Below are 26,231 nucleotides of genomic sequence, written 5' to 3' on the forward strand. Positions count from 1 at the left end.
TTTCAAAATTTTGATTCATTTTAATTAGATTTAACTTTATTTGGTTACCTTGTCAAACAAACTTGTACACCATAAAATTTAGCTTAGCTCGGCTTATTTACAAGCCTAAGCATAGCATTCTTAGGTCAATCATTCATTAAAAAAAATTTATCTATTAATTTATCAAAATTATGATTCAATTCTTAAATATTTAAGAAATTAAAAAAAAGAAATGATACACTACATGAAAACGCAAATAAACTTGATCCTACATCCATGTAGTGTAATGTATCATATTACGTTTTTATACTGTATTTTTATGTTGCATTTTCATATAATGTATTATTTTTTTAAAAAAATATCATGCCGTTGTACCGTAGCCCTAAAAGTCCTTGAGACGTGAGAGGAGTACAACTGTAGAATAGTAATTGGACTTATAATTAGGGGTCCATTGGAGGGTTGTTGGGCTCGGCCCGCCTGGGCGAACCGATTTTATCTGGCTTGGATCGTAGACCGGCCGTTGAAGACCGGATGATGCTTCGACTCGCTTTATCTTCGGCTGAAGATATTATTCCTCCTCTCGTGTGTTTTTCCCCGTCGCCGGCGTCGCCTCCTACGTCATTCCCTCGTTCGCTCAAATGGCTCTTCTTCTTCCTCCTGCGAGATCTGTAAATCCAGCTAAGCTATTTGGGGACGCCTCTGCTCTCTCGCTAATTCCCATCCCTCTCGTTTCCTTCCCTCGCAGGTTTGCCGCTTGTCGAGTTCTGGTTATCTGTTCGCTTTTTTTCTCACTTATTCTTCGTGAAGGTATGGTTTGATCAGGTGGAAATGAAGTGATGTTTTTATTGTGTTCTTGTAACATGTATAATAGTGTTCGTTTTATGTGGTTTGTTGATTTGGGAACAACAACGAGTGGAATAAAATCACGGTTGTTTAACAGATTCTTTAAATTATATTTGGCGTTAGGTTGTTTGATACCTTTATATTGTTCCTGAAAATGTTCGGATATTTAACTGCTTAAAAGTATCCTTTTGGCTGCAACTACCCTTCTCCTCTTTTTCCTGATCACACGATAACTTGTTATGGTTCTTATAAAAAATTATAGAAGTCTATGAATTATATTAAGTTGCCTTGGACCTCAAATTCTGGATTCGTAGTTTGGTGAATGCTTGTAGTATTGAGTTTGATCTAGGTCAATTGAAGTTTGTTTTGGTTCACTAAAGAAAGTATACTTCAGTGGTGATGGAGTGTTAATCAAGTTCGTCCAAGCTGGACGTAGTTTGCCCGAGGTGAATTGGAGTTGGGTAGGTTTGCTGAAGATGGATGTGGTTCATTAGCTAAGATGGATGGTTACCTTTTTTTTTTTATTTTTTGATATTTAGCTCACCCAAAATGGTCAGTGGTTGTTTGAGGTGAGACAAGTATCTGAGAGGTGGGTTATGGGGCTAGGTGTTTATCTTAGCTTTAGTGCAAATGGAGACCGAGCGTGTGGCTCATTTTTGAATCTTTCTCTGTGGAAGGTGCTAAAATTGGAGGGGCTCTGTGAGAGCTCTTAAAGGCTTATGTTAGGCATGAAAAAGATGCTTCAATTGTTGTAGCATTGCCTTTGTATAGGCAATTGAGATGAGCGTCTGAAAATGTTCACATGGTTAATGATGGTTGACACTGCTTTGATCCTTTGGATTAATTCACGTTCATACTGTTATTCTTTATAGGGCCTTCAATGGGGCCTGTGCTGACGGTTAATATTACTGTTCTACTGCATCTTTATGACTGTTTGGTGTTTCTTTATTTGAATTTGTAGTATACTTGCCTTTTTGCAGGTCTAAGCAATCCAGCAATGGTAGGAAAATTATTGGTTATATGGCAGTTAACAGTAGATCAACTAGGGTGAGAGAATCTCCTCCAACTGATTCCCATTCATTGATTAAGGAACCTCATAAATATTTTGATCAAGTCATTATTACTGTACGTGCTGGAGATGGAGGGCATGGTGCAGTTCTCAACATGCCGAACCAGAAGGAAAATCTAAAACAGCAAGGAAAATATAGCGAGGACAAAACAAAGAAAAAGAGTTCACGTGCTGGAGATGGACGGCATGGTGCAGTTCTCAACACGCCAAACCAGAAGGCAAATCCAAAACCACAAGGAAAATATAGCCAGGACAAAACAAAGAAAAAGTGTTCATATAAAAGGGATTCAGATGGCTCACTTATTTTACCAATGGGTGGACATGGTGGTGATGTGGTAATATATGCAGATGAGAGTGAAGAGACCCTTTTGGAGTTTCACCAAAAGAGACGGTATTGCGCAAAGAGAGGGGGAAATGTGGATGCCATGGGCACCATGACTAAACAACTCCATAATGGATTTGCAGCACCAACTTTAAGAATTCCAGTTCCAATAGGTTTGTGCTCATGCATTTGCATAAGAAGGCTTCTGCTGACATGTTCATAGTGCATGTTACATAGATATTAATCTTCTTCTTTTGTTCACATTTTCATAGTGCATGTTACGGAGATAGTACTACGATATGTTCTGTTATAATTTGGCTTTGGAGTTCCAACCTACATTTCTTCCCTTGAAGATAGAATGATAATGGTATTATACATGATTGTATGCAGTCAGACATGTTTGATGTTTGCTCTACAGCAAAGACCATGCACTATGAAAGTCCTGCATATTATTTAAACATGTAACTATCCAAAGCTTTAGGTCCCTCTATGCATTCAAAAACAACTATAATAGACTAACATTTCTTATTTTGTGTTCTTCCAAATCACTGAAAGGCAGTGATGCAAATTCATGGTGGTTTATATACCAAAGAAAATGTAACCACAATTGTGGCTAAGCCTCAACTAGCCAAACCTAGTTGAAAAGAAAGTACTCTCCTTTTAATTGCACTGTTGAATATTCGTTGATAGCTTTCTGTTAGCAGTCTTCTACACTGACTTCAAACCATTCTGGAGCACTTGTGGAATAAATTTTTTAGGCATACCTTTTCAATTAAATTGATTAATCAGAATAATGGAATTTTCAGTTACTAAACACTGGAACATGTTTTTTTAAAATTAAGATTACAAGTAGTAGGAGAAGCTTAGTGTTTCCTTGTTTACAATGGATTAACAATATGGAGATGTGTACTAATTTAAATCCCTTGAGTGAAATGAAAGTTGTGTGGTAGCCTTACTTACCAGAAATATGGCAGGAACAGTTGTAAAACATAAAAGAGGAAAAGTGCTTGCTGATTTGGCACGGCCAGGTGATGAAATTCTTGTTGCAAGGGGTGGACAAGGAGGAGTGAGTATTGCATTTCCACATTCTTAGAGATTATGTGAAAATTTTACAAGTTTTTTTTTTTCAAATATAAATTTGACAGCCACTTTAGTCTTAGCATAATGATCCTATGGTAAACAGTTTGGAAATTTTTTGAATTTAGATTCTGTTGATGAATGGTATGAAATTCTAATCAAATGTGTATTACATTGTAATTAACAATGAATAACAACTACAAAAGAGGCAACACTTCAAGGTATTCATCTTTTCTCTGACAGATTAGCTTGTTAGAGATGCCAGAACACAAAAGGAAAAGGTTGATGGCATTGTCTACTAATGTGATGAGAGATGAAAGTGACAAGGTAAGAAATTAATAATAGATTAAGCTGCATGAATTTAGCTTAGGGTGATACCACATTGTGTACATTGCATTATATGCTGGATTTTCTTTTATTCCCTCTTCTCCATTTGAAAGCAATTGTTTTCTTCCTTAAAAATCTCATTATCCATTTTTTGTTTTTACAGATTTTAGTTCTTGGGCAACCTGGAGAAGAAGTTAACTTGGAACTGGTTTTAAGGGTGGTCGCTGATGTTGGTCTTGTGGTATGTGCTAGGCTTGTCCTAATGTTCATTTTCTATCAGACTGCTAGTTAAAGAGTTTGAGACAATGCATGTTAATGTTATGGTTGAACTAATTGTACACTCTAAAAGATCAAACTTGATCTAAAGACCACTAGTTTAGCACTTGATTTAAAGACCAAACTTCAGATTGTTTCAAGTTGTTGTCAAAAGGCATGAAAATAGCTTAAGTTTAGGACTAAGAAATAATAGTTAATGTTGCAACACTGAATCAAGTTTAGATTACCTAACAGATAACACTACTAAGAAGGCATCGATTGCAAATGGTTGAGATGCATATAGTATCAAAGTACTGGAGAGAAGTTAGTAATCACTGTCTAATTGAGAGGATAATATGATCAACTCAAAGCCTATATATCAATCACAGAAGTTCAAATACATAAGCAAGTTCTCCAACTTTTGATCTCATTAAACAGCCAATGTTTCTTAGTGTATATCATAATGTGTAGACATTACAAAAAACAAACTTCACTTTTGGCAAGTGCTCGCAAAATAACCTGGTTGCCATATCAACTTAGTATTTCTAGGGACTAATATAGCCAATCTGTGTTGGTCATGTCTAGCTCAAATTTATCTTTCTTCTCAAGGGACTTCCAAATGCTGGTAAATCAACGCTTCTAGCAGCCATCACACTTGCAAAACCTGATATTGCTGACTATCCTTTTACAACATTAATGCCCAATCTTGGTCGTCTTGATGGGGATCCCATGTTAGGAGCACTGAAATTTTCCTCTGAAGCAACACTAGCAGATCTTCCAGGTCTTATTGAAGGTGCTCACTTGGGAAAGGTAATTGTTTCATGCATGTTGAAGCATTTGCAAAAACAACTACTTTAGCAAGGGTCTTACTTTTTTGCAGGGCCTTGGGAGAAATTTCTTGAGACACTTAAGGAGAACACAAATGCTGGTTCACGTGGTAGATGTTGCCACTGAGAATCCTGTGAAAGATTATATGACTGTTAAGGAGGTGAAATTATGTTTATTCTTATACTTTTGCCTTCATTCACCTAAACAATTGTTTGAGATATTTGCTTCAACTAGATTACCAGCCTTAGGAAAAACAATAGAGGCCTTAGGACTCAATGTGGCCAAAAGGATCCAATGTGGACACTAACATGTAGCTGACATCTGTTGTGTTCCAACAATTTGTTTGATCCACCACATTGATAAGTTGGTTGATTTTAGGCATTCAAGGACAGGTGGAAATTCATGTAAATATAAAACTAGATTACATAAAAATCATAGCTATATATATTTCTAAGAAAATTTTATATGGTGTAAGATTAATTGAATTTCTAAAAAAATAAATTATATGATGTAAAAATTATTAATATTTTAAAAATATTTTATTTTTGTAAATGTGTTGATTTTGGATTGTTTCGAGTCACTTTCAATTTTATCTCTGGCAGAGTCAGCTTGTGTCTAATATTGCTAGCTTTATTCATCAAGACATTTCAGATCAGTATAATATGTCATATACAGTATTTACGGTCATTCTTTTGCATCTCATAGATGAATTCTTATAAACAATTGTCCTACATTCAAGTCATGACCCATGTAGATGAGAGAGTTAAGTCATTAACTAGTTACACTCAGCCACTAACTCAAAATGCTTTAAGTTCAAATTACTAGTAGCTCATTTAATCACACGAAGCTTTTTTTTTTTTTTAACCTATAACTCACTTTGTGCGACAAAATGAGACTAAATTAGGATTTGACAAGCTTTTTCTGTTAAGACTTGGCATTCTTGTCAAGATTTCAACTCTAACTCATATCCTAAAATCATCCCTAATCAGTGGCATGTGCGGCTCAATGGTGGCTACACCATCACATAGAAAGTTCTTTCTAATATTTCTCCATTCTTAGAATTAGATTTATTCTCCTTTCAATTATCACAATCTCTTTAGATGAGAAAGCTGTCATTACTTGTAAGATTCAACCATTTGCCTAAAATATTTAAGTTAATAATAATTTACTCATCTAATTTTAAGGTTTTTTTAGCTCACAACTCACCATGTTGGACTTTATTGGGGGTGTATTCAGTTCCTTGATAAAGGTTTCTAATGCTAGATTGGTTTCTGTAGTATTATGGTTTGTGTTTGAGGTTTTACCTTAGAATTGTATCAGTGGAAGAAGTGAGATATTTACAAGGAAATCATAAAATGTTGCATTTCACATATTTACAAATCTCAAAACTTTTTTTGTCAAATAATTAATGTTGATTTCACGAGCTGTAGGATCCACAGCTAATATGCTCTCCTGCAGGAACTTCGAATGTACAACCCAGAGTATCTTCAGCGACCATATATTGTTCTTTTAAACAAGATTGACCTTCTGGAGGTGCATTTATGATTTTTAAAAATAATTCTTATTCTGATTTCTTCAGCTAAAATACACACTGTTAGCTCTTTTTTCCTGAACTTTCTACATTTCTTCATTTATCTTACACATTTGATCAGTTTCATATCCTTATAATTTCTTCACCAGGCACAAGATAGGCTACAACAGTTGGTGCAAGAAATCTCTGCGATCGGCTGCAAGGATGCAACTGACTCAGAAATAAGCAAAAAGTTGGCTGCAAATACTCCAGATTTGCACTCGCTTTCCTCAGGAGAGAAAAATGAAGAGACGAAGGAAAAGGAGATTGCGGACTATCCACAGCCTCTGGCAGTAGTTGGTGCTAGTGTTCTGTAAGTGCATCTTAAAATATTTTGCTATGTTTCACCTAAAAGCTATAAGTTCTATTTTTTTTATCAGCATATGCTTCTGTTATCATCAGATGATAGAACTGCTATGATCTTTGAAAAGGGGTATTTTTCTGGAACATCCTAGTCAATCATTATCTCCTGTTATTCCTGTTACATTTGAGACATACAGAAACGTAATGAGCATTTCAGTATTTCATTCTCTAAATGATCTGGTCTCTCTATACAAAGACATTTATGTGATTGCTGTTAACTGTCTATTTTAGCTATAATGTTGGGATTGATCATATCGTGCCACCACCTATTGTTACAGCAAGCACATTGGTGTCGACGAGCTATTGAAGGCGATAAGAGCTGGTCTTAGGAAATGCCGAGACCTGGAGCAAATTCAACTATCAGAAGCTGATGAATTCTCAACAATGTGACGAACTCAATGTGAGCAGATTTGTCTACTCTTCATCATTACAGCAAGCACAGCAGCTACAGAAGGAGATAAGAGCTGGTCTTATGAAATGCTGAGATCTAGAAGAAACAAAGGAATCAGAAACTGCATATGCTGCTAAGGCAGCTAGATCTTCCTTGAAACAAAAACAAAAGTTGCCCTGTAGTAGACGATCCGTGCCTGCAAGTTCATCGCATCGATGAGTATCCAAGTCCGAGTTATTGGAAGATCACAAACTGGCATTATCGAATGGCTATGGCTTCAGGGATCATGAGCAAGTGAGCAACACCAGAACTCAATCTTTTTGTTACTACTGCATTTACTAATTAATATCTAACTGGCTTTTTTATATTGAAATTGAGGGATGTATTGAGATTATATTGCATAATTTTTAGATTTTCTCTCAATAATCATGTCTTGTACTGAAATATAGGATTGTTTATGATATTCGATAGGAATAGCACATTCAAACATTTATTTGTTGAGAAAATGTAACAAATCATATTGGACTATCTCAATTCACACTTTTGCCATTTTCTTTGATAGTCATCTCACTCAGCCCTTCAGCTTCCTTCTCCATCTTCTTCTTCTTCTTCTTCTCCTCCACTTGGCAGGAATCTTCTTCTAGCTTCGACCCTTCGCCTTCTTTAAACTTCGCATAAATGTCTCCTCTATAAAAGGCCCTGGTTCTCCACATCAATACCAGCATCGCCAGAGCTCCGGCCACCGTCACCGCTGTGATGATGAGGAACGACAGCCGGAAACACCTCGCCCCCATGCACGTCAGCGACTTATGCCCTGGCGACGACGAGGCCTCGACGCCGTTCTGCTTCCGCGCCTCCCGGTCGTACAGGTAACCCACCAACTTCACGTTGAGCAAGTAGGACGCCACCGGGTTCGCGAGGCCGCCGACGTTGTACAGCGTCGCGAAGTACTTGAGCCCGAAGACCTCCGAGATGATGGCGAAGAGCAGCGGCATCTGCGCCCCGAAGCAGAAGCCGATCACTATGGAGGCGACGTAGAGCGACCTGGGCACGCCGAAGGCGATCAGCAGGTGGCCGGCGCAGGAGACGACCATGACCACCGCGAAGAGGAGCGGGCGGGGCAACTTGTACCGCGCGAGGAAGATCTCCGACAAGAATCCGGCGGCGACGCGGCCGGCGTAGTTCCAGATGCTGATGAGCGACACGAAGGTGCGGGTGTTGTGGAGAGGGTAGCCGAGCGACTCGCCGATCTGGCCCATGTTGTCGACGGCCGTAAGGGTTCCTCCGACGCCGCAGATCGTGGCGAAGAAGATGATGAGCATGTCGAGGCTGAGGAGCGCTTGGAGGATCGAGTAGTCTTCCCCTCTTTTGGGCGGCTTCACGGCGGCCACGATCCTCCCCGCTAGGGTTTTGGGTGGGCTGGGGAGCTCATTTGGCACGGAAGGTGCTCGATCGATGGCCACAGAGAGGGGGCGATCTGAATCTGGATTTGGATTAGGAATCTGGAGATTTGAGGCTTGTTTGATATGGTTGTAGATTTTGATCTCCTCCTTAACGGCGACGGAGAGCGGGAGGAGGAGCAGGAGGAGGACGACGGCGGCGTTGACGCTGTAGGCAGCGTGGGAGAAGGCGAACTTCTGTACGATGATGACGACCATGAGGTAGCTGGCGAGGAGGAGCGAGATGTAGAGGATGGAGCAGAAAACCCTAAATTCATTGGGCTGGCGGACGACCTTCATGATCCGTATGGTGCGGACGAAGAGGAAGGAGATGGCTGCAGGGAGCCATGCGATGAGCAGCACCAGCGACTTGGAATCCCCGGCGCCGTAGAAGGCGAGGTAAAGCTGAGTGAAGATTGCGCCGCTGAGGCCGACGTAGCCCTTGAGGAGTCCAAGCACGATGCCACGGCTCTCCGGGAAGTTCTTGACGCAGGTGACGAGGGCGCCGGTGTTGGCGAATTTGCTGGAGTTGGCGCCGACGCAGATGTAGAGGCACATCTGCCAGACAGCGGGGCGGGCGGTGCGGCCGGTGATGGCGAGGTAGATCATCAGGTAGCCGAAGAAGTTCATGGCGGCGCCCATGGCGAGGATGGCCCACGGCGGCGCGACCTCGGCGAGTAGGCCGGAGATGACGCCGACGTTGGCGCCGAGGTCCTTGAAGAAGGAGATGGTGTTGAGCGTCTCCTGGTCGTAGCCCAGGGACGTCTTGATGTCCTTGGAGTAGACGGCGAAGATGTAGGTGGCGCCGGCGGCTGACATTATCAGGAGCGAAGCGAAGGCCATGAACCACCGCCCGCCCACGATGTGGGCGGCGACAGCGAGCACTTCCCGGCCGGCCATCTCTGAACCCAAAGGTCTATGACGGCGACTTTGCACCAAACCTCTGCAACTATTGTGTGATTTATAGAGACTGGAAGAATTGGATGAGGTCCTCCATTGCCGAGCGTGGTGGAGGAGTCACTTTCTTGCAGCGTGAGGAAGGAGAGCGAGAGCAGCCAACGGAGAAGTGTGAAGGTCGTGCCTTTGTGCCCGCCATGAACCACCGCCCGCCCACGATGTGGGCGGCGACAGCGAGCACTTCCCGGCCGGCCATCTCTGAACCCAAAGGTCTATGACGGCGACTTGCACCAAACCTCTGCAACTATTGTGTGATTTATAGAGACAAAGGTCTATGACGGCGAAGAATTGGATGAGGTCCTCCATTGCCGAGCGTGGTGGAGGAGTCGCTTTCTTGCAGCGTGAGGAAGGAGAGCCAGAGCAGCCAACGGAGAAGTGTGAACCTCGTGCCTTTGTCGGAGGCGAACCCGGCGGCAACGCGGCCGGCGTAGTTCCAGATGCTGATGAGGGGAGCGTGGCGACGCTCTGCGCGTCGTAGCCGAGGGACTTCCCGATCGAGCGAGCAGCGGGCAGATGGTGGTGAAGATGCGCATCATGCCCGCCATGAACTTTGGAGGAGGAACATGAGATAGCCGGCGAGAGCGATAGTTGTGTAGAGGAGGGAGCACAAGACCCGACAACGGCGAGAGGGAGAAGCCACGCTTCGTTGCGGACGCAGGCGACGATGTGGCGAAAGCCTGCGCCCGCCCACGATGTGGGCGGCGACAGCGAGCACTTCCCGGCCGGCCATCTCTGAACCCAAAGGTCTATGACGGCGACTTGCACCAAACCTCTGCAACTATTGTGTGATTTATAGAGACAAAGGTCTATGACGGCGAAGAATTGGATGAGGTCCTCCATTGCCGAGCGTGGTGGAGGAGTCGCTTTCTTGCAGCCTGAGGAAGGAGAGCCAGAGCAGTCATCGAGAACCGAAAACGTTGATTATTACAAGGTTATCAGTTTGGATGTGTGAATCGGATCGGACCTTGCTATCTGGCCGGAGCCAGCCCGATCCGTCTTGTGGCGCCGGCTCGTTTGTTTTGCACACCCTTCGACTGTGTCGTATCGGGTCTGATCTGGTTCATGAGATCCGATTGGGTGGCTTCAGCTCGTTGGTAGGACTAAAAACACGCGTGTTAAATGTCGTTTTATTCGACTTAACGCACGTGTCTCCTGGTTTCGTACTGATCCAATTTCACCGGATGATCGGGTGGACTACAGCTCTCAGTGGATCCCGCATTCGGTAGCCATTTAGCAAGTAGGTATGATTGTGGGCTGCTTGTGATACAACCCACAGCTAGCATACGTCACTGCCCAGCCATGTATTGCAATGCGCTTCCCGTGAATCCGCTCTCTGTCTCCCCCTCTCACCGCAAGCAATGGGCGACGTCGCCGTCGCCGTCGCCGCCAGCCATTCCCGCCCATCACCGCTCGCGTCGTCGCCCTCCACCTGCCCCGCGCTGCCTCCACTTGTCGACGCGGAAGACGGGCTCTGATCGTGGCCTCCGCCGTCGCCGCTCCGCGGCCGGAGGACGCCGCCTACTCCGTCGCCCTGCTCACCTGCCCCTCCCCCTCGACAAGATCGCTGGCGACGAAGCTGTCGGAGAGACTCGGGATCAATCTCTGGATCAAGAGGGAGGACTTGCAGCCGGTAGCTATTCCGATTACATATTCATCGCTTTTTTTTTAATAATGCCGTACATGTTCTCTGAACTGTGCGTTTCTACCCTATTTGCTCCCATCAACAATACGTGGATTTGCAGGTTTCTTACTGTTAATTTCTCCTATAGCAGATTCACAGATTACTTCCACTGTTTCACTTAGATTGAAGAACTCGAGTGTCTTGTATCTTTGATTAATGAATTCCAACATTTATGCTTAGTTCTGTGACTTTGCTTAACGATCGAGGTTGCTATACATGTTTTCTCATTCAAGCTGCGGGGAGCTTACAATATGATGGTGGTTAAGATTTCAAGAGAGCAGTTGAATAATAAATGCGTGATTCGGCTAAGAAATTAGGCTGTGATGCAGTCATCGTAAAGTCGGCGACTACACCAGAAATTTAGGTTTATGTTTCACTGAATGACCATTTCCTTAGGCTTCTAGCTCGATCGTTTCATTGAAAGACCTTTTTTGATTGCAGTGGCGGTCTGTCGTCGAGAGGCTGGGTGCCAAAGTTGTCCTTCAGGGGGACTCGTACGATGAGGCACAGTCATATGCTAAGCAGTGTCGGGAGCAGGAAAGCCGTTCCTCCATACATCCTTTTGATCATCCAGATGTCATTACAGGTTAGGGAACCATCGGCATGGAGATCGTTCGCCAGATGAAGGGTCTTCTTCATGAAATATTCGTACCATGGGCGCTCGCAGAGGATCATGCTTATGTGAAACGAGTTCGTCCAGAGGTCTGTATAATTTTGAACATTTGTAGTAGATATGTAACTTTGGCTTTTACAGGTGAAGACCATCAGCGTCGACTGCATTAAGAGGTGAACGAGTGGGAACTTTTCCATCTTGGGTGTATATATATGTTTCAATAGAGAGAGTTCGAGAGGAGAGTTTTCAGGAATTTCATCTGTTCCTCAAGAGCCTCGTTCATTTTGTATTGGAACTGCGAGGAACTTGTCATTAGTTTCTGAAATTCTGTGATTTTTCTTCGCTCGCGGAAGGAAACTTGCATTGCAGAAACATATATAAAACGAGTTCATATCTTCAATGTTCCATATATAAAGATATTGACACAGTCAGAGCGTAGACGAACACGACGACGGCAAAACGCGGCCAGCGGCGGTTAGAATGGACTGTCCATGTGGAGACCACCATGACTCGGGAAGCCGTGGTCGCCTATGGGGTATAAAACTGGGTACAATTGCTGGTTTTGTAAGTGGAGCAGCATTTGAAGACTCCGGCCGTTAGCTAGTCGTGCATTAATCAACCACGAATTTTAAAGAAGGTAGGGTAGACCCAAAAGCCAGGTCAGCCAATAAAAAGAAGGTATATTTGGCCGGAACAGCAAAACTCCGGCCGTTAAGGTATTAATATTTAAAGGGTAGACCCAAAAGCCAGGTCAGTACTAAAAAGAAGGTATAAATTCGGGTGACAGTTTGAGAGAAGTTGATTTCGGGTGAATGTGGCGGTGCTATAATTTGATTTCTTGGCGCTCACGTTGAGTCGGCAAGCAATGTCTTCTTCTTTCTTGTTCCTCTTCCTCGATCTACGCCGATCTCTCCGCCAACCCGATCGGGCCTGCTTCCTCGCTTCCGATCAAGATTGATGTAGGCGGAGGGAATCGGCGATGGGGGAGGATCCGTCCTCGACTATCAGCAGGAAAGTATAGAGGAATCGGCTGGGGCGGAACTTTCATTCGATAGAACCAAGAGAAGATTAGATCTCGATCGGAATCGGAGAACTAGATTATGAGGTAAAATATCTGTGAGAATCTCTCATGATTATAGTTATCGAACTAGATTTCTTCAACTACGCCGTCTCCTCCTCTGCTTTATTCTCGCATCTCCGGATCGGAGGCTTCTGTCGACCCACCTCTTTGATGATAATTAACTTTACCCTTTCTCTCGATCTCAAGATTCACTGAGATGAGAAGCCATTGTTGGAGGAGAGGGAACTGACGGTAGGGAAGGATCCGTTCATGAGGAAGCTGAGGTGGATCAGGAACAATCGGCGATTCCTGCCGATGGCTTCTTGTTGGGTGGCAAGGGAGGCGGAAGGTTTATTTCAGCAGCATTATAAGAGAAGAATCGAAGGAGGATGGACTCGCTGGCCTCTGTTCAACCTATCCCGGAATCACACAACCTGTGTACGAGGTAATCCATTGATAAAACTCTTTCGTGGCTAGAGTTCTTGATCTGGAATTTTTCAACTGAAGTTGAAACTAACCTCGTTCTTGCACGCTGTTTTATTTTATTGGAATTTATTGTCGTTTTATTTTTTGGATTTATGAGTCTGCTTAAACGTGTTCAACCTAATTTTGGTTGGAAACTTCGAACACCGGCCAGTTAGATTCGAAATTAGTATGACTAACTTGATGTAGATAATGGAAAAGACTATCAAATGGGGTCGATGTAGCTTCAGATTACTAATCCACATTCAATATGCTAAATCAAGCTTGAGCTGGTGGGAGGAGAGTTACCAATCTCAATACTTATGGCGTGCTTGAGCTTAGAGAAAATTATCCTTGCCAAATAAATTATATTGGTAAAACAAAATAATTATGTTTGTATGTAATACAATTGGTCCAGCCAAAATATCTTTAACTCGATCATCTTGCACAACTAACTTAGCCTGTTCATTCTACTAAATTTGTCTAGTGTATTTTTCTAAACCTATATGTCTGGCTATTCAGTTTGGGATCCACTAAACTCCAAGTAGCTGGTTATGCTTGACTAGCTTGATCACTTTGTTGATTTTGCTTAATTCAACTGGTCGGAGTCTACTTGTCCAAGTCAATTTATCTGGCCTTTTCAATTGATTTTCAGGTTCCATCTACTTCTGCAATTTGACCAACCTACCCGTTTAGTTAAATTTGCTAGTCCAGTTCGACTTGTCCTCCGATGAGGGGTTACTCATGGTACGTGATGATTCACCTCTCATTTGCCTGTGCTTCTCTTCTCTATTTATTTACTTTTGCACTTCGGCCTAGTTAAATGGGTTGGCCTGATTTGTCTTTCGATGTAATAGTTGCGTTAGTCTATAAATTTTAAAGTACAGAATTTAGGAACGAAAACTTATAATTTATTACATGACAACCTGTAGAACGCGTCACAAATTTGCTCGTTGGTTATCGATTATCTCAGTTTTATTATGTTGCTTGATTTGGGCTGTAATCTGGGACGACATCGCAAACCAAGTTTTGGGCCTTAATTGAGCCACCCTTGGTCCTGTGATGTGATCCCTCGCAACCACAGAAGACCTCGGCCGAGAAGGAAGATAGGGAGAAAGGGAGAGAGAGATGTCGATGGCTGCATGTCCAACCCTACGGTCCGTCTCCTGCTCGTTGGCTAACTTGTCTTCTCCCTCTCCCAACATCCGAAGTCAAGGAAGAGGAAGAAGAGTGTCAGATAGCGAGGGCGAGGAGCAACTCGCACCTTTCTCTCCTCCATTTCTGAGGTTGCCTGCGAGGATAACGAGCGCGTCCAACCCATTCGTTAAGCACTGCGTCAAGCTCCGGACCAGCTCCTCATACCGTCGCTCCTGCGGTTCCGCCCTCGTCGTCGGCCTCACCCCCATCCTGTAAGACTTCCCTCCGCTCTTGTGCTTTTAGAGTAATTAGAAATTTTTAATAGCTTACCAGTTTGCGCCTATTAATTTTTGGGGGGTTAGTGTTGTTGCAGATATCTGGATTTTTTTTTGTTCTAAATTTAATGGACTTTCGAACTTACAACTGAACAAATTGGTCTTTTTATTTGAACAAAAATATTCAGGGAGATATGCCGGTTTCTGAAACTGAAGCACGAGGATTATTCTTTGGTGGATTGCCTTCTTTTGGTGGATGGTGCAGAAGCCCCTGAAGGGTTCCCTTCATCCACTTCGGTTGTGAATGTGAGCCCTGCCATAATGAGGAAGGTTTCTGGTATTCAGTCGGTTGATTCAACCGAAGCTATTGCTCTTATGAAGCTCCCTAGAAGTTTCTTAAACCTTGAGGAGAATGATGAAATTAATCAGCATTGCTTTCCTTTGCCTCACCGGCTGTTGGTCCTTGACGGGATCCAGGTACTAAATTTCATTTCTTCCAAGGGTCTACTTGTACCATACTGATTTTTCTCTTAGTATGATCGGCAAACATGACACAATACTCCTTTGACATTACACTTTGAGGGCTTTATCAGATTTCTTAAAGTTTCCACTGATCATAGTAGTTTGATTATTTATGCCGATGCTTGTGAACTTAATTGGTTTTACATAGCTGAAAGAATGCTCTTAGTGCTGCAAAAAAGAAACCCCAACAATGAACCTATATTTCGCTCAATTCTATTTTAATACCGTAAATTGGCATGACTTAGATAATATTAAAGAGATTGTTCTTCTTGAGCTCCTCATCAAGTTGTAATATATTTTGCATTACCTTTCATGTGTGATAGTTTTGGTTCTTCGGAGTTTAGAGCTCTTGCATTCATAGTATCTATGTCCAAGATTGTTACAGTATCCCTGCCATGAACTTCAATCTGCATATGTTGGCCACAGGTTTTTTAAGAATAGAGTTTAGACTTGGAACTTGGAATTTTTTTCATAGAAATCATAAAATTTCCTACTTGTCTTCCAGTTACAATGCTTTTATCTGCAAATTATTCAATCCTTGTATAATCTCCTACTTGTAGCTTCTTTACTTGTTAGCTTGACTCCACCCTTTCTTGATTTTTATTTCTATTTTCTAGATTGTGCCATATAGTTGTAATACATTTAGCCACCATAATTTTATATCTTGCACAGTGAAGTTTAAGGAAACATGATCGAGTATTATCCTTCACCGCTTTCTGAGTATTATCCTTCACCGTTTTCTACTTCTGAAGTTAATTCTTCACTGTATTAATGGGGTCACTCTTCTAAATTTCAACAACAATTTTAAAAGCATAAAATACTCATATCTTAAGATGGATTTTGATCAACTGATAGTTCTTTCAATATGTTTAATCTTATAATTCCCAACCTAATATAAGCTTTTTTTTTTTACGGCAGGACCCTGGTAACCTAGGCACTTTACTAAGATCTGCCATGGCATTCCAATGGGTAAGCTACATAATACAACAGCCAATCAAGATTCCTTATCTTCAATATATTATCCTCCTGTAGTATTTTTGAAATTTTACAATACAAATGCATCAAAAATTCACTCATCTACTTAACATGAATGGAATTCTATACCATTTTAATTCTGTTAAGTAAGCAACAAATTAACTTTCTTGCAACAAATTAACTTATCTCAAACACAGGATGGTGCTTTTCTGCTTCCTAGCTGCTGTGATCCCTTCAACGAAAAAGCCCTTCGAGCAGCCCGTGGAGCTTCCTTTCAACTCCCTCTAGTTTCTGGTTCCTGGTCTCACCTACTAGCTCTAAAGTCTAAACATGATATGAAGCTATTGGCAGGTCACCCTGAGCGTACTGTGAACGGATCCAAGGTAACTCGCTCACTATCTCATGAACTCGTGGAGTTCTTGGCAGGTAAACCCCTATGCTTGGTATTAGGCAGTGAAGGGAAGGGTCTGTCTGAGCAAACTGTCCAGACCTGCGAGCTAGTGAGCATACCCATGGCTGGTGGTTTTGAGTCCCTTAATGTTTCGGTCGCCGGAGGAATATTTCTGTTTATGCTACAACCTGAATTACAGAAACATGTAAGATAATCATTCTATTGTTAGTCTCTACATTCGTGTTTATTGCATTTTTTCTCTCTTCTAATGTTGAATATAATAGAAAAATAAAGTAGCTCCACAATGATAGTTGTGAATGAAGCCAAGCCAATGCAAATAACCAGCTTAGATAAATAAATTTTACCTCCAAAGAATGTCTTAAGCAAATAGAATCAATTTGATTTTAAAGTAGGAAATGATTAAAATAATATATAAGGTTTCTTGTGTTTACCTGAGGTGATTAATTGACTCTATGATATGCATTGCCTTCACAGTAGTAAACAAAGTTCATTAGCATATTTCAGTGTGCCTGTGTTATTGTTATCATCCTTTTCAATCGTTGTTCTCCGCTATCACCTCGTTTTATTACTGTATCATCATATGCTTTGTGTGATTCTGTGTGTGCAGAACCATTGAATATATGCCAAGTAAGAAAATACCAGGAATGCTGCCATCATGATGCCTCAGCTTGGACCATTGCAAATTGCAATGCTGGCTGGTAATTTCTTTAGGCAGCTCCATTAACTGCTCATATGCTCGTCTGTTTGCCATCTAATTGATTTCTTTTATTGTCGGCGGGCGCGCTACTTAGGCTATATATTTGGTAGTGTAGAATGCTATGGATCACCCTTGAGCAACTGATTGAAACATTTCTCCTGCAGGTTATAATCAGTGGCAGATCTAGAAAGTTAGGTTGGATAGGATAAATTATTAATTTAAGGAGTAAAATATAAAATCGCCTTGTGTTCACCACCCCACTGGTTATGATTATATTAATTGTATCAGTCTAATACTGGGTTAGGTAGGATGAATAGGTTGATTGAGACAGACTTGATCAAGTGGGTTGACTGAACAAATAGATTGATTAAGTGAGCCAAAATGATTGAGCAGATCGGTGAACAAGATAAGAGAGTTTGGTAAATGGAGCATGGTTTACCAAGTTAGAGATTTGTCATGTAAATCAAGTGGGCTAAGTGGAAGTTGGACTTGTGCGATCGTTACTAGGATCTGCCGGAAAGATGATGGTCAAATTAGCTACAGCAAGTTGTTTGGTCGTACAAAGTTAATTCAACTGTCGTTTAGTAGTAGTGCGATCAAATAAGAATGAAATGCATTAGTCATTCTCTGATTTTCATTCTTTTGTTCCTTTATTTTTTCTTGTCAAACAAATGCGTTATCGAGCTTTCAACAAACGTTTTTATTTCTAATAAACCTTATTTCTATTAGACAAAAATGTCTTATGATTTGTTAAAACTTTATCATCTGAGCTGCTAAACGATTTTTGTTTTCCAAAACCAAATAGTTTCAGTGTAACTTTCTAAAAGAAATATTCGTTTTAAAAATAAAGAATTTAACATGGGTTTTTAATTTTTAAAATAGAATTTATAAATTAAAAATACAAGATAAATAATTTCAGTTTTAAAATTAAAAAAAAAGAAATGAAATTTTAAAAATGCAAAATAAATTTTAATTTTAAAAGAATTTTTAAGTTAATTAAAAAAGCACCATTTAATCGTAATTTAACTTAGTTGATTATTTGGTTTTTAAAAAGAAATTTTAAAAATAAAGAGAAATAAAAATAGAATTTATAAAATAAAAATTCAAAAATAAATATTTTAAAATAGAATTTTAAAAACAAAATAAATTAAAATTAATTTTAAAAGAATTTCAAAAGAGCACAATAAAAATAAGTTAACTTTTAATAGAGAAGCACCATTTACGATCGTAATTTAACTTAGTTGATTATTTGGCATGCAGTTTTAAAAAGAACACAATAAAAAGAAATGTTCGTTTTAAAAATAAAGAATAAAGAGAAATAAAAATAGAATTTATAAAATAAAAATACAAAAATAAATATTTTAAAATAGAATTTTAAAAACGAATTTTAATTTTTAAAATAAAATTTATAAAATTAAAAATACAAAAAAATATTTTTTTAGTTTTAAAAAAGAGATATTTTTAATTTTAAAAAATGAACATTACGTTTAAAATGCAAAATGAAGATTTTTTATTTTAAAAGAATTTCAAAAGAGCACAATAAAAATAATTCAACTTGTATAAAATAAAATAATGGCATGCACTTAATAAATAAAAATAATTTACGAGCTTAGTTCATCTGTTTGGTTTCAAGTAACCTTATTTGAACATCATAAATAATTTACGCATGTTTGGTTTCTAGCAGTGACGAATTCAAACTCACGTATGCGTCTGCAAGAGCAAAAGCATCAAGATGGAAATTTAGATCAAGCGTTGAAAGAAGCACCAGACCCTCGGCGGCATTCATGGAGCATATCCAAATAAAATTGGCACTTGCTGATGTCGCTCCCAAAATTGTTAATGCACTGGTATATGCAAAAGTTTAGTCAGCAACATTTATATAAGGTCATCGTCCAAAATAAGTTACGAGGGGGGAAGAGAGTGGTAACATACATCCTGAAAAGCTTTCGAGTGAACACCGCATGCGTCAGTGCCAGCATTGCCCATTGTGGCTGCAGGAGCGGCTGCTGCAGCTTCAGATACCACAGTCTCGTGCTGGATGGTGCGAGGCCCCATAACGGCATCTACTACCCTGTGAGCCATAGCACTGCCCGTGCCAAATGCCATCCCTGATAAGAGGAACTAAAACATTAAAGATTTGCTATTAGATCAGCAAAATTATATTTGAGCGAAGAGATGATGAACCTTCAGCGATGGTGGATCCGATTCCTCCGAGGACTGACCCACCAGCCTGAACAGGAGCTGGAGGTGGCGCATGATGAACTGCAGCTCATAAATCAACGGTTGGAATTCTAAGTTTTCTCGCGTATTATTACAAAAAGGGTGAACATTCAAACCAAACTAACACAGAAGTCAAGCAATAGAACTAAACGTGTTTGGACATTGCAGAGAATAAAATCCAGAATATTGGACAAAATAGTTTCGGAGACATCAATGAAGCCATTCGATTAACTGGTCACGGATTAGAAATGAGATACAATGTAACAACGGAGATGCATTCGATTAACTGGTCACGGATTAGAAATGAGATACAATGTAACAACGGAGATGCAATCAAGCACAATTCAGAAGCTAAGACTATACATTCAAGATGAAGAGGATAGATATAAAGTGATGGTGATCTAAAAAAATAAGATAATATTCCTGCAAAAGTATGATATTCACTCAAATTATTCTCCTAAATCAGAGGAAACTATGATATTCACTCAGTTTGTTTTGATACTATCTGCTTTGCGCAGCTATTAATGATGTAATAGGAATAATTCATTTTAATTATGGATTACATTATTATAATAATATCACAATGTAACTTTTTTGGTAAGCAGTAAGCACAGCCATTTTCTGACTATTCAGGGTACATGCATGGGTCATTTAATAATTTTTACAAAATTTAAATTTCATTAACTAATTAATAAAAGAAGCAATGAGATGAGAAAACCAGCTAACAATGAGCAAATGTAGCTTTGAGGTGGTGATTACATTTGATTGAATTTTTAGTATTTCGTTAACTAAAGCATTCATTGTTCTCAGTACGTATTCAAAACCTGTAACTGATGAAGAATGTTCGAAAAGAGTGAAGCATATACCAGGTTGTGGAGGATTCCTCACGGGAGCCGGGCGTGGAGCAGCACGAGGGGCAGAACGACCTATTAAATCAGGTTAGACACGTGTGACATAGAGCAGAGAAAATATAACACATACAACATAAGGTCAGAAAAACAAAAAATCAAAAAGTGCATAAACAAGAAAACAGAGATCTATGGGATCATGTTATAGACGGATCAAAAAATAATGCAAAGAAACTATTCAGCATAGCACAAACAGATCTACTAAAGGATTGGGATTACAAGAATGCAGCGTAAAGTCCACCCCTTCACGAGGATAGAAAAAAGATAGCCATGACATTTGTAATGATTGACAGTTAAAGCTTTTCACTATATGGATGGCAATGGGTACCCAACTCGTTGAAATCGGATTCACATACCTGATTACAACTAAAAATCAGGTCATAATGTGCAGGTTTACTTAAAATCGCATGGGTACCTACTTATTTTACAAATTTAACTCAGGTGCTCATTTTTTTCATCTAAGGTGAATATTTGAACACGATTAGGTAGTGGGTTCATATAGTATCCAAAAAGTGTGTTCAAAGATCAACTGTATGGTTGATTTAGATTTAAACGTTCAAAAGTTTGAGCGAGGCTTGATTAGGTTAAATTGGTCCGTGTCTTTCCATTTTTTAAATGATTTTCATATCTTCATGACGATGTTTCAGTTGTCTATTGTATTACAATCATTCCAAGCATTTGGGATGCTTGTAAACAGAGATAATTTAAATGTCTTTTTATTGTATATAATTTTGGCATGTTCATGACAATGTTTCAGTGTCATCTGATTAAACCATTCAATACATTCAGGGCACAGATTAATTACTTGAACTTACTAAAAAAACAAACTGTTTTCATTAAACTTGCACGAGTCACCTAGGCAGTCCACCTGGGCTACTTTTTAAAAGGGCTGCAAAGCAACTAGGCAAAACATTTAAAACAATGATTCCACAGAATTAGCATCAAAGTGAAAAGGCATCATCTGTAAATCCTAATAAACTTGCTTTTTGTTTGCCCACAAATACATAAATGAAAACTTAACATAAGACAGATTTGCATTATTTTGGAACATCAAATATGTAAGTTTCCAACTGATTATATGTAATAACTGAATAAAATAGTTTAATTCTTGTATTCCACAAACAGAAAATGCTAATAATTGCAAATCTTATAAATCAACACTCAATCATTTAATTTGACACTTCATATGAGATTGATTTAACAAAATTCCTCACTTCGTTAGTGCTTAGGTTTCTTAAATTTCAATCAATATATACTTTCAACCACAGTTAAACTTATTAAATAAAATATGTATATAGTTAACAAATAGGTAATTAAGAATTTATAAAAAACCACATCCAATATATCAAGTTAAGTATGCAAAAAGAGGTGGTCTTTTGTTAACTATATTATAAATTGGGACAGATTCAGCGGATAGACACACTACCAAACTTTTCATTCAGTTCATTTTTTTAATTAATCGCATTCAATCCGTACAAAGTGGAAATATATTCGTTATTGATTCACCACATTGCCACCATCTTCAGTTCCAATTGCAAAACAAGGGTAACCAAACTTTTGAGAGAAATCGGACTAAAAAATTTCTATTCTTTCCAACTGGCCAGACATATTCCCTTATCACACATTTATCTAGCAATTAGACAAACAATAAATGCCAGTGAATCACATTTGAAGAGTCTATTACCATATCTCTTAATTTATATTCTCAAACAATTATTTATCATGTATTTCCAGAATTAAAATCACAGAAGAGATATCAATATATTTGTCAAAGTAGATATCAAAGATCCCTAGTCCTCAATAACTATTGTTTCTCAAGATCAATCTACACAAGGGAAACATACAGTAAGGTTAATTACTTCCATCAAACACCAATCTCTGTACAGGCATCTATTACACGATTTAATCACTTCCATCGAACACCAATCTCAGCACAGGCACCTATTGCACGATTATTGTAACAACAACCAGCATAACAATATCTAACAATCTTTAGTCATGTTTGAGATCTATTTTAAACTAGTTGAATAATGAAGAAAAACAACTTGCGCAGAAAATATTCTTAACTCAATCGAGGCCAAGAACTGACCGTGATCCCATCCCTATGTAACAACATTGAGCATAACAATCACTAACAATCTATGAGATTTATTTTTTACTAATTGAATAGAAAAAGAAAAAAACCTGCGCAGAAAACATTCTTAACTCAATAGAGCCCAAGATCTGACCCTAATCCCATCCCTATGAGAACAAATGATTAGAAAACCTTTCGCTCGGCATCCCCTACCAAGGTTTGTTTCCATTCTATGGTTCCACTTGTTCAGAACAACAGTCAAACAAATAATCAGATCTATCCAAAGGAAGCATCAAAGGAACAAAACCATTCGAAAACTCTGGAAAAAATTAAGAAAACCAAGAAACAAAACACGAAGCACCTAATGATCCAATCCCTAACGAGGCAGTAGATAATAAAAGAAGAACTAGATATTGAAACATACCACCGGAGCTACGGCGAGGCATGATCGCTAATCAATAGGAGAGCGGAAGAGCCGACAAACGAAAACCTAGAAAGTTCGGAAAGAAATTAGACGGTGGGGGAGTTTATATAGAAGAGGAGGAGGGGTCTGTTTGAGAATCGAATTTCTATGTTGGCCCTTAACATTGTATTATTTACAAGCTTATTCGTTCCAGAAGCATCGAGAATAAGAGGCGTTGAGGATTTACGTGGGCCCGGGAATGCAATTTCCAACTTTGCCCACGAAGGTTTAAAATTATCCGGAAGAATATTCGGAGGCCAGCTTTGGCAATGACGTCATGCATGAGTAAGAGCCGTCCGATCTGCGGGCTGATTGAGATCTCCCGCCAACCTGTTACTCCTCCCAGGGCATGCCCACCAGTCGTTCGATGAATGGCCGTAGTGAGCAAGCGAGGCCCAGGAGGAAGAGCATGCCGCCGGCGAGGCTCCTCCTCCCCCAGTCGTCCTATAGATTGTGTTTGGATTTTTTTTTATTGCAACAATTTGTATCGTGTGGATCACGCTACTTTGTGGTCGTTTGAATGGCTACGTTTACTTAGCGTCCCGCTAGTTTGCCATGCTTATCTGTTACACTTTTTCAAAAGAAGCTTCTAATCTGACCATCAGAACCGTTCAATGATTGGACAACGTTCGAACCAATCGGGCCACTACAAAAAAAAAAAAAAAAACACCGATTGGTGACCGAATTTTCGGTCGTTAATCGGTTGCTAAATTCAATTAGCGACCGATTCAAAAAATCATAAAATAATTAGATTTAGCGACCGAATTGGGATTCGGTCGCTAAAATTAGCGACCGAATTTGAATTCCGTTGCTAAAATAGCGACCGAATTCGAATTCGATCGCTAATTTTAGCGACGGAATATGAATTCGATCGCTAAAATTAGCGATGGAATTTGAAATCGGTTAACGACCTAAATTTAGCGATCGAATTCAGATTCCGTCATTAGCGACAGAATTCATATTCGGTCGCTAATTAGCGACCAAATTCGAATTCGATCGCTTCAACGACATCAATCACTTGACGCGTGTGTTCAAAGGAGCAGCGGGAGTTTCAGCGCCATGCCGATCGCCGCCGCCTCCGTGTGGCGGAGCCAATGGGCCGGCCGCGATCAAAAGGGCCATTTGATTGAAATTTTCACTCCATTTTTGACAAATGCAATTACATTATTTTTTTTCCTTTTAAGCAAAACTACATTTGGTACCTTCTCAACATCATGGCTGAAGACCATTTCTTTTACTGCAATGGCTTAATTACCACTTAAATGATTTGGTTGTAGGACAACTAGAAGTAGAAGTGATACATCGAACTAAATGAATATTGTATCTATAGGATTTAGTTAACATCATTAATATAGCTACAAATCTAAAACTGAATACAACGGCAACGGAAGGATTGACCTGAATCGAGAGCCAATACTATTGTGTTTTACTTGTCGTTGATTAGAGTTCCTGCAAGCACTACGGAGTTTTCTGCAAGAATGGACAACAACAAAAGTTCCTTGCCTCACTGATGAAGAGAAGTGAGGGAAAAGAAGAGCCAACAAATCCTCAAGAAAAATATTTACGACAAACATTGCTTCAAAATAATTATCATCTCAAATAAATCGTTGCCAAGTTCTGCAATGAAAAAAAATAAAATTTTATCATAAATTTTCACAACAAATAATTTTTTCGTCACGAAATTCATCGCTAATCTGTAACCAATTTAGGGTTTCGTCGTCAATTACGATACACAGTGACTTATGATATGTTTTTCACGAAAATATTTTTATCGTAAAATTCATCTTAAAATGTAACTTTTTCTAAAGATCCTCTCTATTTCTACAGGTTATCGTGTATACAACAATATATACAAACAAAACAATCAAACTTTATTTATGTCAAATCAACATACACAATTTCAATTCATATATTACAAAACATATACACATACAATATAATAACTTACATAATCTTCAAAATAAATATAAAATGATCTCAAACATTTACCAATACAATTTTAACTTAAATACATACACAATTCTATTACATTATATTCATACAACACATAACAATACAAATACAAAATAAACCAACTTAAATAATCTCAAACCATCATATATAAAAATATCCAACATTCCAATCTAATATTCAGTTCAATAAGTCATTATATCTAAATGAAAATATCTATATCAAACTGTCTCAAGACAAGAGAAAGATACTATAAGTAATCATTGTCCTCTTCTTTCTCGAGAGACATTCCTTTTATTTTTAGTTTTCTTCTCTTTTTGCATCAGAATATCGTATAAACTAATACAAAATTATATATGTAAAGATTTACTTCTTCTAATATGAATTTTCAAACTCTATCGTATTATTTGACCTCACTAATCCTATTCGAAACAAATTAACATCACTAATAAAAAAAATGCATGTGTAAATGAAAGATTTACAAAATTAATTAGTTAGGAGTTAGCAGAGCTCGTGACCAAGGATCAGCTTGCAAACAGGCGAGCTTATAGCCAATCGAGCTTGTGGCGGAGCAGGCTCGCAATGGGTGGCGAGCTCGCGACCAAAGAGGAGCTTTGCCTCGCACGAGGCTTGTAGCTAGTGTGGGCCTCGTAGCCACCGGCTAGCGGCCTCGCGGTCGATGACCTCATGACCAGTGGGCGGTAGGCTGTTACCAACGCCCGACGGCCTACAGTCACTAGCCAACATGCACCTTGCGGTCGTTGGCCCACGCCCACCGGGCTAAGGCCGGTTGCCAGCGATCAGCTACCTACGGGTACTTGTGGGCAACTGCTAGTGGTCAACTGTCCGCAGCCACCAGACCAAGGGCAGCTGCCAACCGCCGACGTCGTGTGGACCCGATCGGTGATCATCTCGACGGGCGGAGGGGGGGGGGGGGGGGGGGGGGGGGGGGGGGGGGGGGGGGGGGGGGGGGGGGATGAACCACTGAGTTGTCATATGCTACGCTCGTTGGAGAGAACAAGCAACTAGTGAACAGGGAGGGTGACGACGACGTTGGGAGATCAGCACGAGAGTGAGAAAGAAGAGAAAATGCATATTGAGAATTTAGAATTTAATGCTCTAAATTTGACAATGAATTTGATTTTCATTGCCAATATAAATGAGCAGCGGATTAATATTTCATCGTATATTTGCGAGGAATTATTCTTTTGTCACCAAATTCGTGGTGAATTAATTTTTCATCGTTAATTTATAACAAATAAAATATTCATTGTCAATTTGCAACGAATATTTTATTGTCACTGATTTGGCGATAATAAACAGTATTTCATCGTAAATTTATGATGACTTTTACAGTAAAAA

At 39.7% G+C, this 26,231-nt stretch overlaps 4 protein-coding genes across 7 annotated transcripts; 2 read left to right on the top strand and 2 right to left on the bottom strand.

Annotated features, from left to right (window-relative positions):
- The first annotated feature begins 554 nt into the window (after positions 1 to 554).
- LOC141831552 (putative GTP-binding protein OBGC2) lies at positions 555 to 7,068 on the top strand. 3 transcript variants are annotated; one of them, XM_074718932.1, is made up of 10 exons: positions 555 to 724; positions 1,803 to 2,386; positions 3,188 to 3,279; positions 3,534 to 3,617; positions 3,781 to 3,858; positions 4,482 to 4,682; positions 4,753 to 4,860; positions 6,159 to 6,233; positions 6,381 to 6,583; positions 6,912 to 7,068. In XM_074718932.1, the coding sequence occupies exons 1-10, from the start codon at positions 618 to 620 to the stop codon at positions 7,021 to 7,023; spliced, it is 1,644 nt and encodes a 547-aa protein (XP_074575033.1). In that variant the 5' UTR covers positions 555 to 617; the 3' UTR covers positions 7,024 to 7,068. The 3 variants fall into 3 exon arrangements, with proteins under 3 accessions (XP_074575033.1, XP_074575034.1, XP_074575035.1); XM_074718933.1 differs by having other exon boundaries at positions 3,194 to 3,279; XM_074718934.1 differs by lacking the exon at positions 3,534 to 3,617.
- Positions 7,069 to 7,474: 406 nt separating this feature from the next.
- Positions 7,475 to 9,401, bottom strand: LOC141831553 (protein NUCLEAR FUSION DEFECTIVE 4-like). Its single transcript, XM_074718935.1, has one exon. It carries the CDS (start codon positions 9,361 to 9,363, stop codon positions 7,555 to 7,557), a length of 1,809 nt encoding a protein of 602 aa, XP_074575036.1. The 5' UTR covers positions 9,364 to 9,401; the 3' UTR covers positions 7,475 to 7,554.
- A 4,881-nt stretch (positions 9,402 to 14,282) lies between these two features.
- Positions 14,283 to 17,796, top strand: LOC141831874 (uncharacterized). Of its 2 annotated transcripts, XR_012602088.1 has the most exons (6): positions 14,283 to 14,645; positions 14,837 to 15,125; positions 16,089 to 16,139; positions 16,343 to 16,741; positions 17,165 to 17,255; positions 17,370 to 17,796. XR_012602088.1 is itself a non-coding variant. In XM_074719288.1 (5 exons), the coding sequence occupies exons 1-5, from the start codon at positions 14,365 to 14,367 to the stop codon at positions 17,171 to 17,173; spliced, it is 1,029 nt and encodes a 342-aa protein (XP_074575389.1). In that variant the 5' UTR covers positions 14,283 to 14,364; the 3' UTR covers positions 17,174 to 17,796. The 2 variants fall into 2 exon arrangements, 1 of the variants encoding a protein (XP_074575389.1); XM_074719288.1 differs by having other exon boundaries at positions 17,165 to 17,796.
- A 1,023-nt stretch (positions 17,797 to 18,819) lies between these two features.
- Positions 18,820 to 22,957, bottom strand: LOC141831875 (uncharacterized). Its single transcript, XM_074719289.1, has 5 exons — positions 22,881 to 22,957; positions 20,341 to 20,400; positions 19,439 to 19,516; positions 19,187 to 19,362; positions 18,820 to 19,098 (listed from the first exon to the last, which is right to left on the bottom strand). Exons 1-5 carry the CDS (start codon positions 22,900 to 22,902, stop codon positions 19,000 to 19,002), a joined length of 435 nt encoding a protein of 144 aa, XP_074575390.1. The 5' UTR covers positions 22,903 to 22,957; the 3' UTR covers positions 18,820 to 18,999.
- Between the last annotated feature and the right edge of the window lie 3,274 nt (positions 22,958 to 26,231).

This window comes from Curcuma longa, chromosome 7, assembly GCF_044706935.1.
Source record: "Curcuma longa cultivar G26 ecotype Majalengka, Jawa Barat chromosome 7, ITB_CL_G26_1.1, whole genome shotgun sequence".
NCBI lineage: Eukaryota > Viridiplantae > Streptophyta > Magnoliopsida > Zingiberales > Zingiberaceae > Curcuma > Curcuma longa.

What these genes read in the sequence shown, in the direction of transcription:
- LOC141831552 (XM_074718932.1), top strand. Translation starts at nt 618, where the DNA reads ATGGCTCTTCTTCTTCCTCCTGCGAGATCTGTAAATCCAGCTAAGCTA. An exon ending in CAAGGGGTGGACAAGGAGGA is followed by an intron (nt 3,280 to 3,533) that starts GTGAGTATTGCA and finishes TTTCTCTGACAG; the next exon opens with ATTAGCTTGTTAGAGATGCC. An exon ending in TCGCTGATGTTGGTCTTGTG is followed by an intron (nt 3,859 to 4,481) that starts GTATGTGCTAGG and finishes TTTCTTCTCAAG; the next exon opens with GGACTTCCAAATGCTGGTAA.
- LOC141831875 (XM_074719289.1), bottom strand. Translation starts at nt 22,902, where the DNA reads ATGCCTCGCCGTAGCTCCGGTG. An exon ending in GCCTCGCCGTAGCTCCGGTG is followed by an intron (nt 20,401 to 22,880) that starts GTATGTTTCAAT and finishes CTGATTTAATAG; the next exon opens with GTCGTTCTGCCCCTCGTGCT. An exon ending in GAGGAATCCTCCACAACCTG is followed by an intron (nt 19,517 to 20,340) that starts GTATATGCTTCA and finishes TATGAGCTGCAG; the next exon opens with TTCATCATGCGCCACCTCCA.
- LOC141831874 (XM_074719288.1), top strand. Translation starts at nt 14,365, where the DNA reads ATGTCGATGGCTGCATGTCCAACCCTACGGTCCGTCTCCTGCTCGTTG. An exon ending in GTCGGCCTCACCCCCATCCT is followed by an intron (nt 14,646 to 14,836) that starts GTAAGACTTCCC and finishes AAAAATATTCAG; the next exon opens with GGAGATATGCCGGTTTCTGA. An exon ending in CTGCCATGGCATTCCAATGG is followed by an intron (nt 16,140 to 16,342) that starts GTAAGCTACATA and finishes TCTCAAACACAG; the next exon opens with GATGGTGCTTTTCTGCTTCC.
- LOC141831553 (XM_074718935.1), bottom strand. Translation starts at nt 9,363, where the DNA reads ATGGCCGGCCGGGAAGTGCTCGCTGTCGCCGCCCACATCGTGGGCGGG.